Source organism: Sciurus vulgaris (assembly GCF_902686455.1).
Source record: "Sciurus vulgaris genome assembly, chromosome: 13".
Classification (NCBI taxonomy): Eukaryota; Metazoa; Chordata; class Mammalia; order Rodentia; family Sciuridae; genus Sciurus; species Sciurus vulgaris.
This window is the reverse complement of record NC_136474.1, coordinates 61,467,942-61,486,957: the sequence shown is the minus strand read 5'-3', so window position 1 is coordinate 61,486,957 and position 19,016 is coordinate 61,467,942. Positions and strand designations below refer to the sequence as shown.

The following is a 19,016-nucleotide window of genomic DNA, read 5'->3' as shown; positions in this document are numbered from 1 at the left end:
GCATCATATCACATATTTATCATTTCTTTGTGGTGATAATATTTAAAATCTTCAGTTATTTTGAAGCATACATTAACAATGCTTTGCAATGTATTACCAGAACTTAATTCTAACGGGAAACCTTGTATTCTTTGACCAATCTATCTCCCAGCCTCTGGTAACCACCATTCTATTCTTTACTTTTCTATGTGTTCAACTGTTTTAGATCCATATGACAAGAGATTTTTTTCCCTATGCCTGGCTTATTTCATATAGCATAATCCTTCAGGTTCATCCATGTTGTAGCAAATGACAGAATATCCTGCTTCGAAAAGGCTAAATAGTATTCCATTATGTATTTTGCATTTAAAAAGTCTATTTATTGGACTGGGGTGTAGCTCAGTGGTAAAGTACTTGCATAACATGTGTGAGGCCCTGGGTTCAGTACTCAGCACTACATAGATATAAAATAAAGGTATGTTTTTTAAAAGTCATTTGTTCATTGATGGCTATTGGGTCATTTCCTTATTTTGACTATTGTGAATAACACCTGTAACAAACATGGGAGTGCAGACATCTCTGCAACATATAGATTTCAGTTCCTTTGGAATATATCCAGAAGTGGGATTGCATGCTGGCTACTGAGCTCCAGGTTTCTCACATCTTAGAGAGGTGGGCACTCTACCATTAAGCCAGTTCTACTTTTAGTTTTTTATAGGGACTTCCATATTGTTTTCCAAATGGCTATATCAACTTACAGTACTGTGTAACAGTTCCTTTTCTCTTTTATTTTGTGGTACTTGGGACTGAACCCAGGGGTGCTTTACCACTGAGCTATATTCCCAGTCCTATTTATTTTACTTGGAGATAGGGTCTTGCTAAGTTGCTGAGGCTGGACTTGAACTTGGAATCCTCCTGCCTCAGCCTCCCAAGTAGCTGAAATTATAGTGTGTGCTGCCATGCCCAGCTAAAGGTTCCCTTTTCTAAAGAGCTTAAGACAGGTTGAATACAGTCCTACTTTATCATTAAAAATGAAATTATATATATGTGTCTGTGTGTATATATTCCAGATGTATATGTATTTATGTATGTATATATATACATACATGTATATGTATGTATGTATATATATTCATTCCAGAAAGATTTAAGGTAGCAAAACTGTTACTCTTTATGTTCTGATAGTTTTCAGACCTAGAAATGAGTCATCTCTAGAGCAAATTAAATGCCGCTTCAAGGCAAAATATTACTACAGTAACAAAGAAGTTGTAAAATGGAAATTTTCAGTACCCTGTAGATCACTAATCAAGAGTGTTGGGCTGGTAGTATGGCTCAGTGCTAGAAAGCATGCCTAGCATGCATGAGGCTCTAGGTTCAATCCATACTACAAAAAAGAATGTGCTAGATACTTATTTTTGCATTCAAGATAGGAATAATGTTAAGAATTTACTCATAGTTATGTATATGAGTGAGAAAATAAGAATACACCTGGATTCCTTTTCTGATAGGGCTACACATATACAGAAGAAACCCTCATGAGTGACTAGACCCTCTCCTTATTTCTCAAATTTATTTTGAAAGAAAATGACATAATGAAACTGGTTAAGACTAAAGGAGGAAAAAATACTATCACTCAAGGTTCACATATATCCTTACTATTTATAAGAACCTTTCATATATTTTTGATTCTCAATGACCACCTGTGATGTTTTAGTTATTCATTCTAATGAGATGTTTTCCCTAATACACTGAAGGATGCCAAGGAAAGTCCTGCCCTTGGACCTAATTTTCATGTATTCAAAGAATAAATAAAGTTTCTTTTTTTTAATTGTTAACTTAGTTTCAGAAATTGTATCAGAAAAATTCTTTTTCTCAAAGTTCAAGAGACTTACATAGAGAGGATAAGAAAATTTCTGAAGTCTACCCTTTGGATTCTTTTGGGATTCATTCTGACTAAGCAACATTTTTAGTTGAGAGAAGTGTTTCTTTCTTTTTGTCACACTCTTTGAAGAGCAAATGGGTGTTGATCGTCCAGATGTAGTGTTCTGAAAAGAGAAAAAACCCCAAGACCCAACTAAGTTATACTGAGAAGTGACAAAACAGGACTTCCTATACAGACAATTGCTACTAGAATAATTTCCTATTCTTTTGTATTATGGCTATATAAGGGCAGTGGCTTGTCATTCCTATTTTTTAAAGCATATCCTCATGAAGTATCAGGCTACGGCAACATTTAGGAGGTATAGAGGGCAGTTGTGGAAATATCTATCATACCTGAAAGATAAGCCTAGAAGTATAGCATTATCAGATCTGAGTTCTCTTTGAGCCTGAGTTTAACATTCATGAAATTCTAAGCAAGGATTTTAAAACCTGTTCCTTTGTCACAGCTCAAGACTACTTTATTTCTCCAAAGTGAAGGAGCTCAACCTACAACATGAAGGTACCTTTCCACTGTATCTTCCTCACTAGACTGTCAGCTCCATAGGGCAGATATTATACTACTAATTTTGCAATCTACTACTTTATGACAGTGCCAGGCACATAGAAAGCATCTAGAAATGTCCATTGAATAAACAGTTCCTCATCTAGGATGAGTGTATTTCATTTCATCCAATTGTGTTCTATTCCCTTAAATCCTTACCTGGGGTTTGTCAGTCTGAGCTCTCTTTTGATACCCCATCTATATAGTAAATGTGCAGTATCTTTGCCATTCCTGCATATTCACCTAAGAAGTACAGTGGTTCCTTGGTATCCACAGGGTGCTTGATTGCAGGACACACCATGGATTCCCAATCCACAGATACTCAAGTCCTTATTGGCATAGTGTTTGCATATAACCTATGCATATCTTCCCAAAGAGTTTTAAGTCATCTCTAGAGTACTTACAATATCTAACCCAACTAAGGCAAGTGCTATGTTAGAATATTTACACTGTGTTATTTAGGGAACAATGACAAGGAAAAAAGTCTATACACTTCAGTACAGACATAATTTAATTTTTCTGAATAAAATCTGATATTTGGTCCACTACTGGTTGAATCTGCAGATGCAGAACAGTGGATATAGAAGATCAGCTACAGTACTAGGTAAATGCAACTTAGTTCTTTTAAATAAATCAAACTTTCTTTCATTCACACTTATTCAATAGCAAAAACTGCTGAATTCTTACTATATCAAATATCAAAATAATTAAATCAAGAATGTAGTGAAAACTGACTTGAAATTTTGATTTTTAACCCAATTTTATAAACTTCAAGCCCAATATAAAAAATTCAATTCAGGTTGGGTGTGGTGGCGCACACCTGTAATCCCAGTGGCTCGAGGAGAAGGCAGGAGGATCAAAAACACCCTCAGCAACAGCCAGGTACTAAACAACTTGGTGAGACCCTGTCTCTAAATAAAATACAAAATAGGACTGGGGATGTGGCTCAGTGGTTGAGTACCCCTGAGTTCAATCCCTGGTACCCCAACCCACCAAAAAAAAAAAAAAATCAATTCTAAAGCAGAGAGAATTCAGTCCTTGCTGAATTTTGTCATTAATGTCCAAGACCCAGACTCATCATTTTTCTCTTTCGTAATAAATGTCCCAAAATTCTTTTCATAGTTTCTATGGAATTAAATTTAAACTTAGTGACTAAGAGTCAAGAATTACTAAAATAAAAACATGTACGAAGACTTATTTAACAAATCTCTATTGAGTCAGATTTCATAGGATTCATAGGATTTCTGATAGAGGAAAGAACAAAAGCAAAGGCTTACGCAGGGAAGTACACTGTGAATGATTCAGTTTTGCCGGCACATAGCTTAAACAAAATAAGCAAAATAAGATGGGCAGTCAGGTTGGTGCCAGATAGTAAGGGCAGGAAAGCCATGTTATATGCTTCGGTTAGGTATTATAGGCTGCTAATCAAAACTGTGCTTCAGGAAGATGATCAGACTAGAAGGACTTGAGACTAGAAGCTGAAGACCCATTAGGAAATCATGGCAGTAGTCATAAACAAAAGGTGAATAGGGACCTCAATCAGGAATAGCTGCAGTTGGGGGAAAAGGAGAGTGGATGCAAACAGCATGGAATTACAATAGACAAACTGATTACAAGGACCAGGGGAACAGAAGTTGTCTATTATTCTGCTTTTTTAGGTAAGAATATCTAGAAGGACATGTTCACTCACAGAATAAGGAACTTATAACAATGGGCAGTTCTGAATGGTTAGCTGTGGGGACATTAACTGCTTTGGACATGTAGGATGCAGGAGTGGATATATTTAATAGGCAGTTGAGAATACACCCAGGGAGAGATTGAAAGATACTTGGAATTCATACGCACTGAAATGAAAGTTGAAGATATAGAAATGGTGACATCAGAGAAGAAAAGCACACGGAGGAGAAAAGGAGCAAGGCCTGAACTGCACAGAATATTTAGAAGCATAAACAGAGGAAATTAGAAGAAATACTTGGGTTAACACTGGCAATTCAAATTGATGAATTAAGATACCTGTCAATCAATGCTGGGCCTCTTGCCTTTGGAGCCAGGCATATTAGGACTGAAGTTTGCAGAACCTGGAGTCTGTCCTCTTTGGTCTCTTGGGCTGAGTTTGCTTGTAGGAGTAATATGACTGCTCTTCAATGCTGACAGAAAGCTTCTGCTTTTACCCTGATGTTTAACCGTTCTGTTGCATGTTTTACAAGTAATCAACTACCATAAAAAGAAGAAACATCAATCCTATGAATTCTCTTATATTTAATCCAACTAAACCACATGTTCCCTGAATTCTTACGTCTGGTTGCTACAGAAATAAATAACACATGGGCTGTCCTTGGGAGACTGAAATCTAGCAATAGGACTCAGACAAGACAAATTTAATATTATAAAATTTCTACAAAAAATTAATGGTTGAACATAACTGGTTCAAAAGTTTTTTTGTTTTTTCTTGAAGATAATGAGCTCTCTAGTTTCTCACCACAAACCATGTTTGGAAGGAATTAGGAAGGAGACTAGGGATGACATTCTAACACTTGAATGTTCTTTGTAAATCAATAGGCATTAATATTTTTGCAGTTGAACTTAAAGTCTTTCCCCAATAAAACACACAGCAGAATATCACTGAAAATTTAAGTGCCCCCTTTAAATCCGCAGAAATTCTGTACAAAGATACATAGTAATTTATAAAACCAAACGGGTTATCAATATTCTCACACCTCTTCATTCCTGTCATTAGCTCTAGAGGCTGACTTTCTCTTCAAGATTAACTTTTAAAGAAATGGTTCATTTTCTAGGTAAATGCCTTTCTTCTAAATATCTCACTCAAAATGCACAGAATTCAGCCCATACCTCAACATAATTAATATAAACTGGTTTAGGTGAGAAAATCTCAGATGTTCTGCATATCAAAGGTTTGTTTGGCTTTATACTTTTCCAAAAGAGCCTGTATACAGGTTAAAATAAATCAGCAAAACAAACTCCCCTAGCACCCTTTAGCTGACCTCTGATTAAACCACATTAGAATGTAAGCTTCATGAAGGTAAACACTGGAAGACAGTAAGGAGCATTTATTATTTTTTCATTTAGGGACACTTAACAAATATGTGGCAGTGATGCTTTTGAAAATATAATTCTCCAAAGAGTAATAGTTAATTCTACTTATTCCAGTATTCTCTCTTCTCTCTTGCCCTTTGAATATTCAGTTTTATGACAAAACAAAATACACTACTGGTAAACTCCTAAATATGGCAATTTTCAATCCAAGTTATTACTAATTATAGTCTTGAGCCAAACCTAGGCTGTCATAATGTCCAACACCTGGCAGTGCTGCCACATGAATCTGGATAGTTGAGATATGAAGGATATAAAATATATCTGACTCTGGCTTCCACTTATTAAACTAAGTAATTTGATTTTGTTTTATTCTATTTTATAGCCTCAGTACTAAGCATATAACAGACTCTTAATGAACACGAGATTCACTCACTTTTGTTGGGCATACATGGGGGAAATGACTGAACAAAGGACACTGATATGTATATACATAAAATACAGCAGTGTGAAGAAAGAACCATTAACTGAAAAAAATAGTGTAGTGGTAATTACAGTTCAAATGGAGTCATTCTGGTCCTGCCCAAGAAATCCTGATATTTGTGAAAATAACTGCTCAACAATGAGATCTGAGAACAATTAAGAGCATACAGTGTTTAGTTTTGAGGTAATTATGAAAATAAAACAAATGTACTCTTGAAACACTAATCACTGAAAAAAAATTTATGTATATATTTAGATATACTACTTACCATAAATCTCTGAGTTATAGTCAGGGCAATTCTTAACATTATTTTAAGTGAAAGAAAAGAATATAGTTTATTCATATATCCTGGAACTGAAATCTTACCATACACTTTTGGAGTCTTTATACTTTTTGATTATTTTTGCTTCTTTAAAACTGAGCGTACTACTTCTTGCTTCTCGATAAGAAGTTTCCGTATTTTGGGTGTCAATTTGGCCTTGGGTTTGAGGCGCACTCGAGAGTTATCCAGAACCAATAGCTGGAAACAGTATGGACATGTTTCTTCAAAATTGCTCTTGTCATCTAAAATTATGCAAATGAAACAATTCAATAAATCAGACTATTCTGTTACCTCAGACAGCTGACACTATAAATATTAAAAAGAAAAGGTATTGGTATGAGCAGACAATATGTTTCTTTAAGCAAACTCAGAATACAAAAATTTCAAAAGCACAAACTGGCAACAATCTATTTTGCAAAATCCTATAATTCTATCCATTTGCTCCTTTCAACAGACAGGCAGGTCTCTAATTTTTCTACCTGCCTCATTATTTGTTGCTACTTTTAAAAAAGGTGACTATGTTTCACCAATGTATTTACAAATAACAAATCAGTATGATTTTCTTTTTAAAAACAATTAGGGGGACTGGAGTTGTGGCTCAGTGCAAGAGCGCTTGCCTACCATGTGTGAGGCACTGGGTTCGATCCTCAGCACCACATAAAAATAAATAAACAAAGGTATTGTGTCTATGTACAACTAAAAAAATAATAAAAAAATTGGCACAACCAATACTTATTGAGTACCTACTGTTGAGCACTGTTCTAGAGATTACAAAAGATCAAAGGACATGTCTGTAACTTTGCTCTGCCAAATGTAAAATTCATTCATATTTACTGAGTGATTATTTAGTGCCAGATGTTGTTCTGGGTGTGAGAGAGACAGCAGTAAACAAAAGACCACAATTCAAGGAGGCAGCTGTTAAGTGCTGCCAGGAAAAAGGTACGACAGGAAAGAACAGTGTGTTGTAACTTTAAATAGGGAGTCTAGGGAAGGCTTCATTAAGTGACATTTATAGGTAGAAATCAAAGCAGGTATGTAAGGCAAGAGTTCCAGGTAGAGGACAGGGCAGCTCCTAAGGCTTTGAAGAAAACAAAACCAAACCAGCAGAGGCCGACTTAGTAATCCTGGAGTCAAATGAACAAATGAGAAAACAGGTCAAAAAGGTTATGGGCCTATTCTGCAGGGCTGAATAATCTCTCTAAAGGACATTCAGTTTTATTCTGAGATGGGAAGTCATTTATGGCAGGGAAGGGACATGATCTAGCTTTCGTTTTTATCCCATTCTGGCTGCTGACTGAGAACAGTCTGTATAAATGCATGGGAGCTGCAGGCAGTAATCCGGGAGAGGTAGGTGATAGATCAGAGTGGTGTAGAAGCAGTGGATGCTTGTAGAAGCAAATTGGCTTGACTTGGATTTTTTTTTTCCCCCGGGGTGGTGGGGTGGGGTGGGGGGGTATCGGGGATTGAACCAGAGGCACCATTACCACTGAGTCACATCCCCAGTCCTTTTAATTTTTATTTGAGACAGAGTCTCACTAGTTGCTTAGGACCTCACTAAGTTGATGAGGCTGGCTTTGAACTTGTGAATCCTTCTGTCTCAGCTGCCCCAGCCACTAGGATTATAGGTGTGCACCACTGCACTGCTAGACTTAGGGAATCTTTTAGAGCAAACAGGATTTGCTGGTCCATTGATGGGGGAAAGGAGAGTTTTTAGGGAATGGGTCCAAGAATGGCTCCAAGATTTGGGCTGAATAACTCAAAGGTTGCACTTACTGAATGGGAAGAACCAAGGTGGTTTGTTGGGGGTCATGCTCAGGTTTTAGACAGTTAAGGTTGAAAGGCACATTAGACATTCAAAAGAAGTTGTCAAGAAGGCATCTGACGTGAGTCCTACAATTTGGAGGGGGTTGGGGCTGGAATTTGGTAGGTCTGGTATTTAAAAGCTATGAGACTGGATGAAAAACTATCAGCAAAGAATCTGAGTGTAGATAGAAAAAAGGTCCAAGGACTGAGTCAGGGGACACTACACTATTTAGAAGTTGCGGAACTGGGAGGAATCAGCAAAGCAGATCGACCAAGTGCTGAAAAGGTACAAGACGAATGTGATGACCTGGAGCCAAAACGGAAACTATTTCGAAAAAACTGAAAAAATGTGTCAAAATGCCCATAAATAGGTCAAGCAAGGTACGACACACTCGGGAATGTGGATTTCTCACAAAACTTGGAAGCTTCTGGTTGTTCTGCTTTTAAAATGAGATGGGTGAGTCGATCAGCCTTAGATCATTCGGAGCGCTGTGCAGAGCGAGGAGAGCAGGCAACAGGAGCCTAACCCCCAACAGACCGGGGTTCTCCCTACCGTGTGACGAACTGTAGGCCCAGCTGTAAAAGATAGAGACACACGTTAGGAACAAAGGAACACCTCGCCGCCCGCTCCCGCGTCCCTCCGTCCCTCTCCTACAGGAGATAGCGGGCCTGGCCTGGGCAGCTCTCGAGTAAGCCTCGCGCCGCAGCCTCCAGATAGTGCTTCTGCCTCATCTTCAACGCCGCTTCCTCGCCATCCAGACCAAGCGAAAAAAGGAAACGCTGGACGTCGGCTTTCTAGCGTCATCAACATGGGCCTCAAGGTCCAAGTTCCCGCCGGAAACGAGCACACGCAGCTAAAGGTTCCTGTTCCTTCGCGTCCCGCCTGGCGCGCAGGCGTGCCCAGCCCGGAGCCCGCCTCCACCCTGCCCGGCACCAGCTCCCTCGGCTCCACCCGGTCCTCTTGAACCCTCTGCGAGGTTCTTGACCAGGCAAGGGTGGCAAGGTCTGCAGCTCAGAGTTCGATCTGAGCTCTGTCTTCCTCCTCCGCTTACTTGCTCTCTGACAGCTCGGGGCAGGCTCAAGTTTTTCTGGGTAGCGGAAAAAGGCATGGTTTATGATGGGTTAGTCAACTAGCTATTCCCATTTTTTTCCCCCTCACACTTTTCTGGTTCGATTTTATTCATGCACACTTTTAATTAATATCAAGTGTATTTTCACCTAAGTGTACGGTAGAGCAGCTGACTTTTTTTCAAGGTGGATAGCAGGTTATGCAAAGACCTCTTACTAGTTTTCCATTTGCATTGAAATAAAGAATATGCAGTGAGCACTGAATGTGTGCCAGGTACTTCTTAAAAGCATCTAAATAAGTATTAATTCATGTAATCCTCAGGACAACCTACAGGACAGGTGAAATTTCACTACATAATGTAGAAAAGCCTTTTAAACATAGTCGAATCTATTTCTAGATTCTTTGTTCTGTTTCACTAACCAATAAAGCAGAAAAGAGGGGACATGCACACACTCTGCCAGTTGCCCAGCACACTTTCCTTCATTCAGTCTTCTCTCCTCTGAGCATCACACTCCTACATACAGACGCCCCATCAGCATCTCTACTTAAATCACAACTTGTTTTCTCAATCGAAATGTGATCAAAGAATACTCTTGTTCTCTCTCACCAACCTGCCTGGCTGTCCAATCTTCTTCCTTCTTAGCACCCCAGCATCTCTGCTGTTTCCTCTTTCCTGATTTGCAGTTGGTCTGCCCACAAGTCCTGTTGGCTGTCCACCAACAGCAAACCACTAACTGTCCACTTCTCTGTACAACCATGTCCATCCTGTTCTCTTGCCTGTGCCTCTTACATTCTTTTCCTGATTCCTCTCCTATTCTCCAAGTTTCTTATCAACAAAACAGAATAACAGCTTTCTTTAAAACTATAGTAAATGATTTTTGTGGATATAGAATGTTCCTGCTCAGAGACTTCTCAAGGCTCCTTAATGCACTTGGAACATCAGCACCTGGTCATGCTCTCCAGGGCCCTGACTGCACAGGTGACAGCCTCTACCTCACACTTCATCTTGTCTCACCTGCCCACTGCTCTTGCCACAATAACCTTTTCTTTTGTCTCTCAAACACATCCTGTTGAAACCTACTCCAGGGCCTTTGCTGTTCTCTGCTTTGAATGAGAATCCTTCCCATGACTGTTTGTCCTTATCAGAGGCCTTCCTTGACTATCTGAATAAAGGAGTTGTTTCCCCCCCCCCCACCAAGTCATTCTCTTCCACTACTGGTTTTTATTTGTGTCTTATGTTAAATGAAACTAAATCTGGCCTGAGGATGCTTTTGTATTTGAATTCTTATGTAATGAACTACAACCTAACTAAGTATGTAAACTAACTGAGTGTCTAACAAATGGATATACTTTTCTAATAAACAGCTGAATCTCAGCCAATCATGATAGTTGAACTTCAGATAATCACAGGTGGCCACTGGATCACCCAAGTTCAGATAAGGCAACCCAGAGCTGTAACTAGTCAAGATGTCTCTGTACATCACTTCCATTTTTGGCCCATAAATGCTGCCAGCCCACGTTGCAAATCAAAGCTCTCTGAACCTATTCTGCTTTGAGGGCTGCCTGGTTTGTGAGTCATTCTTTGCTCACTTAAACCCTGTTAAATGTAAATTGTCTAAAGTTTTTCTTTTAACACATAGTAACCTTGGTATCTGAAATTACCTTATCCATTCATTGTTTACATGTACCTTTCCAGAATGAATTAATGGCAGTAGGACTTGGTGTGTCCTGTTTGCTGTTCTGTATGTGGTCTGTTGCCCAGGACTTGGCACAGAGAAGGGGCTCAATAAAGATTTGCTAAATGCATAAGTTCTCACAACGGCAGGCAGATACTGTTGTTATTCTTACTCCACTGGTAGGACTGAGACTCAGAGAGAAGTTACTCAATCACACAACTGATCTAACTTTTAAGCCAGCTCCCTTTGGTCTGAGGTCCCTGATCTTCATATTGGTCCTCTTCTTCCCTGATTCACCTATCATTGATCTCCTAATACATCACAAGCCTTAACAGAAGGGTGTGTTTTCTGAGTCCAGGTTGCTTCAACAATATTAATTTTCTCTGCATCATTTCCTTGCGTCCCAAACCTGAGTCTAACTAAACTCACTGTCTAAACATCAAGTGTTCTGTTTATATCTCACCAGCACCATGTCTCCTTTCTCTAGGGAGCTTGTACTTTAAATATCTCTCAATCAGAAATTATTTTTCCATTTCAACAAGAAGGCAGAATGAGTGTAAAGATCAGCTGGCACACTTGGACTCTGGTCTGGCTTTGTAACAGTGAACAAATTTTCCTCAGCTGGACTTTACCTCAGTTTAGCTATCTGAAAAAGAAGGGGCTAAAACTATAACTAAATGTGGTTCGAGATAATTTATCATTTGTGCACTAACTCACCACGTACCTGGAACATGAAGGTTAGACTACAAAAGGGATGGGAGATTGCCTTTCAACCTTAGGCCCCCCAAAATCCAGGGAAGGGCTGGTGACCTAGGACCAGTGCCGTCACCCACATACCCACCCAGTCCCCCATGCTCATCACCAGCCGCTATCCCCCACCCCATTTCTCTCAAGAGGTAAGATAAATGTCTCAGAACCATTGCCACAAATTGATTTTTTTTTTTTACTAATTTTGACTTAAAAAAATTGAGGCTGTCTTTAGATAATTACAGGCACAAATGCATAAGCATGAACTTGTGTATTTAATTAGGAATTACTGTAGCAAATATTGATGTTGATGGGAAAAAAAAGAAAGGCCTGGAGAGAAGTAGAAAAAATTACTCATCAATAATTTTATGGTTTGGAAAAATGCCAGTACTTTTTTGAGGGTCCATTCCAACATCCCAGGGAAATCAGAGCTCTTGATGTACATGGTTGAATTATTTTGTGATCACAGTGATTTAAGTCTGCCTTTGTCTGGTGTACGTGTTAGCTGAGACTTTCACTGTCACATAACATTTACCAACTTCAATTTGTGAAAGCCATCAGAGGAGAGCAGCTCTGTCAGGTCCAAGTGCAGGCCTTGTCCAGTAGTCCAGTAGACTCAGAGGGAGGTGAAGCGGCAAGCGCTCAGGGTCCCGAGCAGAGCCAGGGATGCAGAGGGCCACCCCTCTCCCAGGGCACACTCAGGAGCGGGGGTCCATGCCTGCATACGCAACCCAGCTGTGTAGACTCACATGCTCACTGCCTGTTTCAGCTTCTGGAAGGTTTTTCTTTGTGAGAATACACTTATGAATCATGTTCTACCCATAGTAGTTGGTAGTTTTGTTTTTGACTTCATTTATTTTCCCCCTTAAAAACACATTTTTATCTTGGAAATTTTAAGTGCAAAAGTAGTGGGAACGTGAAATGAGTCCATCACCCAGCTTCAATAAATATCGATAAATGGTCCATCTTATTTTGTCTGTACTTCCCTTTACTCCTCCACCCCTTTGCTTTCCCACCTCATGTCTGAATTATTTTGAAGCAAATGTCTGTAGGGTTTTCAGGATGAGGGGAATTGAATGATTTGTAGAGACAAACCAGAATACAGCTGGAAAAAAAACAAACAAACAAACAAAAAAACCAGCCACATAAATGTTGTCAATTTTAAATATCCGCCTGTTCCCCTGAAGTCATTTCAGTCCTTCCCTATGCCCTTACCATCTTCTGCTTCACCTCTTGCTTCACAGACACTAGAGTCCATCATGTATATATCATTTAGGAAGAATCAGCAAACTACCAGAAGGGATCAGTGAGAAATCTGTGGGGAGACAATAGAGATGTAGGCCAAGGGAGCGCACCAGGGACATTGACTTGTTCTGTCTTCCTGCTACAACATCCTTAGCACGTGGCTTTATCCTCATGTTTCCAAGATGGCTGCTGCACCTCAGCATGGTGGCTTTTTTCCAGGCAGAAAGAAGGAAATCCAAAACACCAAAGGCCAAATATTCTCTCTGATATGTGGATGCTAACACACAACAAGGGAGGGAAGGGAAGGGAAGGGAAGAATAGAAATTCATTGGATTAGACAAAGAGGAATGAAGGGAAGGGAGGGGGTCAGAATAGGAATGAATCAGACATAACTTTCCACAAATAGGAAAATATGACAGTGTAACTCCACATTATGTACAACAAGAAGAATGGGATCCTAATTGAAATGGGTTGTACTCCATGTATGTATAAAATGTCAAAATTCACTCTACTATCATGTATATCTAAAAACGACAAATAAAAAAAGGAAGTCCAAAAACCTTTGCCCTCCCCTTTTTTATTATAGCAAATGAAATCCCTGATTCCTTAACTGAATCTGAGTTACACGACTCCACATAAGTGCAAGGGGCTCCATGAAAGAAGGTAATTTTGCTTTGTTAGCCTCTGTAATGAACTTGGGGTGACCAGTTAACAAAGAATATACAATGAAGGGGTTCCTTTGGTGTTTACCCCTCCCTCCATCATCATCCTTTTTCCTCTCTCTGTGTTTGGGGGGTTCTCTCTGCAAAAGCTGCTCCTGACTTGTGCTTGCAGACTCCAGTCTCCTCCCTGGCTTCCCCAGGAACCTCATTCTTTAGTTGCTCTCTGTGTCTCCATTCTCTCTCTCTCTCGACCATCCCTTTCTCCTCAGCTTATAAGAATGTTCGCCCTGACTCACATTATAATGCACACACAGAGTAGCCATCTAGTTGCCTCTCAGTGTTCTGCCCCACTTACTTCACGACCCAGCTTCTCAAACCACCTGTCCATACCCAGTGTCTCCTCTTTCCCTTCCTGTCCACTCCTCCACATACTGAAATTTTGTTTTGGTCCCTGTCACTGTCCTGTTCTTGTGTCACCAGATGATTTTGAACTTCCCCTCCTCTGTATCCTGATGCTTCTCAATTTATGATGGGGTTACATCCTGAAAATATCATAAGTCAAAAGTGCATTGACTATATCTCACCTACAAAACATCATAGCTTCGCCACACAGCACACTTCAGAGTATAGATTGTTGACTCTCCTAACTGTGAGACTAACTGGGAGCTGTAACTCACTGCCACTGCCCAGCATCACAAGAGCTCTAGGGCATTTATACTTGTCCAGGAAAATGTCATAGATCAAAATATGGTTTCTACTGAGTGCATATCACTTCTGCATCATCATAAAATTGAAATGTTGAGAGTCAAGGACCATCTGTTCTTGGCCCTGGCCAATATCATCCTTCCTTCCATCAGTCTCTGCATCTCTCTGTGCCCCTCTGTCTCTAGGTTTCTCCTAATCTCTGAACAAATCTCTCTGGTCTCTAAGTCATCATTTGCATATCTCTATGTCTTTATATCTCTTCCTATATATTTTGACTCCTTTCTCTTTTCCTCTGTTACCCTTTTGGACTCTGCAAACTGGCTATCTTATCTTTAAAAACTGAATTGACATTTGAATCACAAACATCAGAAGATAGGTTGAACTTGTGACCTGAACCTAAACAAGTCTATTGCCTACAATAAAAATATGTACATTCTCTTAGGATTTAAATAAGACCTAGTACATCATTTCAAAATATTCAAAATATCAAAATGAAAAAAAAATATCAAGGACTTGCTCCAAAGTTACAAGGCAGATGAAAAACCAGGAAAATCTCAACTCACATGAGAAAAGATGATCAAAAGTCACCAACACTGAGATTGACACAGATGTTGGAATTATCCAGCAAAGATTTATGCAGGTATTATACAAATGTTCCAACAAGTGGCCATGGACATTCTTGAAATGACTGAAATATAGTGTCAGCAAAGAAAAAGAAGATATAAAGGAGAAGCAAATGGAGATTTAGAACAGAAAAATAACACAACACATAAAAAAACACATCAAATATGCTTAGGGCAGAATAGACATGACTGAGGAAAGAGTCTGTATACTTGGAGATAGGCTCAATAGAAATCATCTAATCTGAATAACAGAGAGAAAGAAGTGATAAGCAATGAATACATCCTCAAGGACCTGTAGTAAAATACCCGAAGGTCTAATACACATGTCATTAGAGTAACAGAAAGAGGAAAAGACTGATGTGCTGAAAAAATATTTGAAGAAATAATGATAGAAAATTTCCAAATTTGGTGAAAGACATAAACCTACAGAGTCAAGAATCTCAGTGAACCCCCAAAGGATAAACTAAGGAAATCTGTGCCCAGAGGCTTCACAATCATATTGCTGGAAACTAGTGATGAAGAACAAATTCTGAAGGTAACTGGAGAGAACCTATGTATTACCTATAGAGGAGAGATGATTTAAATGGTTGCACCATTCTCATCTGGAACCACAAAGGTCAAAATGAAGTGGCATGACATTTTTTTAGGTGCTAAAACAGATGTCAGTAGAATTTCATATCCAGTGAAAATATATTTCATGAATAAAGATGAAATGAAGCCATTCTCAGATGAAGGAAGGAAAAGTAAGAGATATAAGTCACCAAAAAAATCTGTTCAAACAGAATTGTTAAGCAAAGTTTTTCAGTTGGAAGGGAAATGATAGGGAAAGAAAAGACTGGAATGTCAGGAATGAAGAAAAAGCAACAAATGGTAAAAAGTTACGGCATCATCTTATGGGGCTTTCAACTAAATGTAGACACATCATAAATGGAGAGGGTAAAGGGGATTCTATGGTGCTAAGATTTCCACCTTCCACTTGCAGTGGAGAAATGTTAATTAATTGTGAAACTGTTATATATAATGTTATCCCAAGAAAAGCCATGAAAAACCTATATAAAGAGATATAGTCAAAATTGCAACAGAAAATTAATGTAAAATACTAAAAAGATTCACATAATCTAAAAAGATTGGTAAAAATGGAAGGCAGAGGGACAAAAAAAAAAGAAGGCAACAAATAGACTTAATTCCTGATATCAGTAAATTTTGTTTTCTCTTTTTTCTTGATGAGTCTTATATAGGTTTATCAATTTTATCTTTTTAAAGACCCAAATTTTGGCTTTGCTAATTTCCTCTATTGATTTTCTATTTTCAATCTCATTTATGTTCACACTGATCTTTTTTATTACTTTACTTTTGCCTAGTTTGTGTTTGATTTGTTCTACTTTTTCTAGGCTGTTAAGGTGAAACTTAAGGCATTGGTTTTAAACCTCTCTTCCTTTCTAAAGTACCTTTTAAAGGCTGTGAATTTCCCTCTAAACACTGAAATTGCTGCAACACACAATCATAATATGTTACTTTTCATTATCATTCAATTTGAAATCTTTTCTAATTTCCCATGTGATTTCTTCTCAGGCACATATATCATTTAGAAACATGTCATTTAATTTCCAAGTATTTTTGGACTTTTCTAGATATATTTATTGATTTATAATGTAATTCCATTATGGTCAGCTAACATACACTGTACTGTAAATATTCAATCTTTTGAAGTACAGATGCTTCCAAACTTACCTAAAATTTGAATTTTAATCCTTTGCTGGGCTAGTAATAAGTGATACTCTACTCCCTCGTGATGCAGGCCCCAGCAGTGAGCTGTAACTCCCAGTTAACCAGTTGAATGCCAGCTTAAACAATTAACACTCTACAGTAAACTGTGTTGCTAGGCTATGATATTTGGTAGGTTAAGTGCAGTAAATGCATTTTTAACAATTATTGTATTTTCAACTTATAATGAATTTATCAGGATGTAACCCCATCCTAAGTCAGGGAGTATCTATGTATCGTGAGAGATTTTATGGCCAATCATGAGATCTATTATGGTGAATGTCCCATATTAGTTGAAGTTAGTGTGTATTCTGAGATTGTTGAATGCTGTGTTCTATAAATATCTATTAGGTTGAAATGATCTAAAGTAGGAATTAGCACATTTTTTTCCCTGTGAGGGGCCAGACAGTAAATAATTTTAGGCTTTTCAGGCCATATAATCTCTGTTGCATCTACTCAATTCTGCAAAAGCAGATGATTATAGATAATACACAAATGAACAGATTTGCCTGTTTTTCAATGGAATTTTGGAATCTGTGGGATTTGACTGAATGATGTCTCCTGGGAGCAGGGGTGGGGAAAGCCCATGCTGCCCGTTAACAACTTGATTTTGGCCAATGAGGTCTATGCAGGACTCCTGACCTCCAGAACTGTTAAAATATATTTGTATTGTTGTAAGGCACTAAGTTTGTGTTAACTTGTTATACTATAATAGAAAACTAATAACATATTTTGATAATATCCACAGATTCCTCCCTCCCAGAATTATCCACCCCCAGCTTTCCAATTATTCTACCAGCCACAAACACAGTTTTGTTCCCTTCAAGTCATTCAGGCTGTGGCTCCCTGAAGTTGGAGCTGCTTATGGATTGGGGTTGTTTTTGGGTGAAAGCACACAAATCTCAACAATTTTGGTCCACTTTTCAAGGGTAGTCTTTCCTCTAGTTTCTGCCTTCTTTTGGTTAATTTCTAATGCCTTCATTTTTAAATGGGTTTTAAAACAAATTTTAGACTTGTTATTTGCAGAAGGATGAGTCCACCATTACCAAATGCTGAATCCCTTTTGTACTCTGTTGCCTACTTTAACGTTTGCAATTTTCTATAAGAATAAAAAAAAAGAAAAAGAAAAAACGGTGACCTGGGAGGTCTTAACGTTCACTCTAACGAGTTTAAAGCCTAAAGACGAGTTTCCCAGTCTTAGTATGGCACTTAAAATAAAATGCATTAAGAAAAAATTTTCAAAGTCTTTGATGTTGGGAGGGGAGACCCCAACCTGAGCGTCTAGGGGAAGGAAACTTCCTGGGTTTATTCCGTTACGTGCAGTTCCCGAAAGACACCAGCAGGGGGAAAATAGTTTTGTGTTTCGCACCGACGCCCGCGCCGCGCGGCTAATTCCCCAACCAGAGGGAAGAAAGGGAAGAGCGCCCGGAGACCTCGGTCATTGCTAGGGGAAACTGGCCTGGGAAGAATCACTCGGAACGCAGAGGCCCCGCGAAATGGGTACACATACTGGCAGCAGCCCTCTCTTTCGAGGCACACGGGGTAACTTGGCTGGGACTCCCTGATGATTGCCCAGTCTGGGACTCTGCTGCAGCAGCGCTAAGCCTCCTCCAGAGTGGTGCGGAGAGCAGGGGACCCAGGTGTGGCCGCGGAGAGCACCAGGTGAGCACGCACCCCGGGCCCAGGGCGATCCAGGTGAGCGTAGCGGTGGTCCGCGGTGGACCCAGCAAGCCCGCGCCCAGGTGCGCGACGGAGCCAGGGCAGCCCGTGCAGCCACACTGGGGTCTCGGTCACTGCTGGGCTTAGGACGCGAGCAGTCTGTGGGCAAATGAGTTGAAGCGAAGAGCTGCGCGCTCCTAATCCAGGCTACGCGCCCGGGTACAGCTGTGTCGTCAAGGGCTGCGGCCAGGTGATTGCTGAAAGGACCTTCTTCCCAGTATAAGCAGTAAAAACAAGTGATGGTAATGAGTCGGTGTGTGGGGGGCGGGGGGAGGCGGGAGAGTGGGTATTTTGTTGTTGTTTTTTGTTTTTTAATTAGAGCTGAGCATTAATAATTCCCTTAAGGACCTTGGCTGAACTATTTGGTAGGCAGCGGCAGAGCCTGGCTCCGTGCCCCAGAGTTTTGAGTAACTGCGTGGGTCAATAAGCTGCAGAGGGGGAGAAACAGCCGGCGCTTTTAGGATGCTGTTAAGTCAGTGGATGCTGAAGGAGCGAATTTGACTGAAAACGGAAATCAAAGAATAGAAAGATAAGAAGCTAGGCATGTGGAAGTAAAAAAGGAAACCGCATGAAAACCGCCGGAGGAATCCCAGCGTTCGGTGGGGGCGAGCAGCTAGAGCGCTGTCTTGATGGACGTCCGCCCCGAGGGGCGTGAACTCGGGCGGATCACTGGAGTCGGGAGGTC

At 39.7% G+C, this 19,016-nt stretch overlaps 1 protein-coding gene across 3 annotated transcripts; it reads right to left on the bottom strand.

The window, feature by feature from the left end:
- Window positions 1–4,566: 4,566 nt before the first annotated feature.
- On the bottom strand, window positions 4,567–8,943 carry LOC306643385 (UPF0711 protein C18orf21-like). 3 transcript variants are annotated; one of them, XM_079109469.1, is made up of 3 exons: window positions 8,777–8,943; window positions 8,675–8,697; window positions 6,370–6,560 (listed from the first exon to the last, which is right to left on the bottom strand). In XM_079109469.1, the coding sequence occupies exons 1-3, from the start codon at window positions 8,851–8,853 to the stop codon at window positions 6,394–6,396; spliced, it is 267 nt and encodes an 88-aa protein (XP_078965595.1). In that variant the 5' UTR covers window positions 8,854–8,943; the 3' UTR covers window positions 6,370–6,393. The 3 variants fall into 3 exon arrangements, 1 of the variants encoding a protein (XP_078965595.1); XR_013758921.1 differs by lacking the exon at window positions 6,370–6,560 and adding an exon at window positions 4,567–4,675 and having other exon boundaries at window positions 8,675–8,913; XR_013758922.1 differs by lacking the exon at window positions 8,675–8,697 and having other exon boundaries at window positions 6,455–6,560; window positions 8,738–8,913.
- Window positions 8,944–19,016: the final 10,073 nt, after the last annotated feature.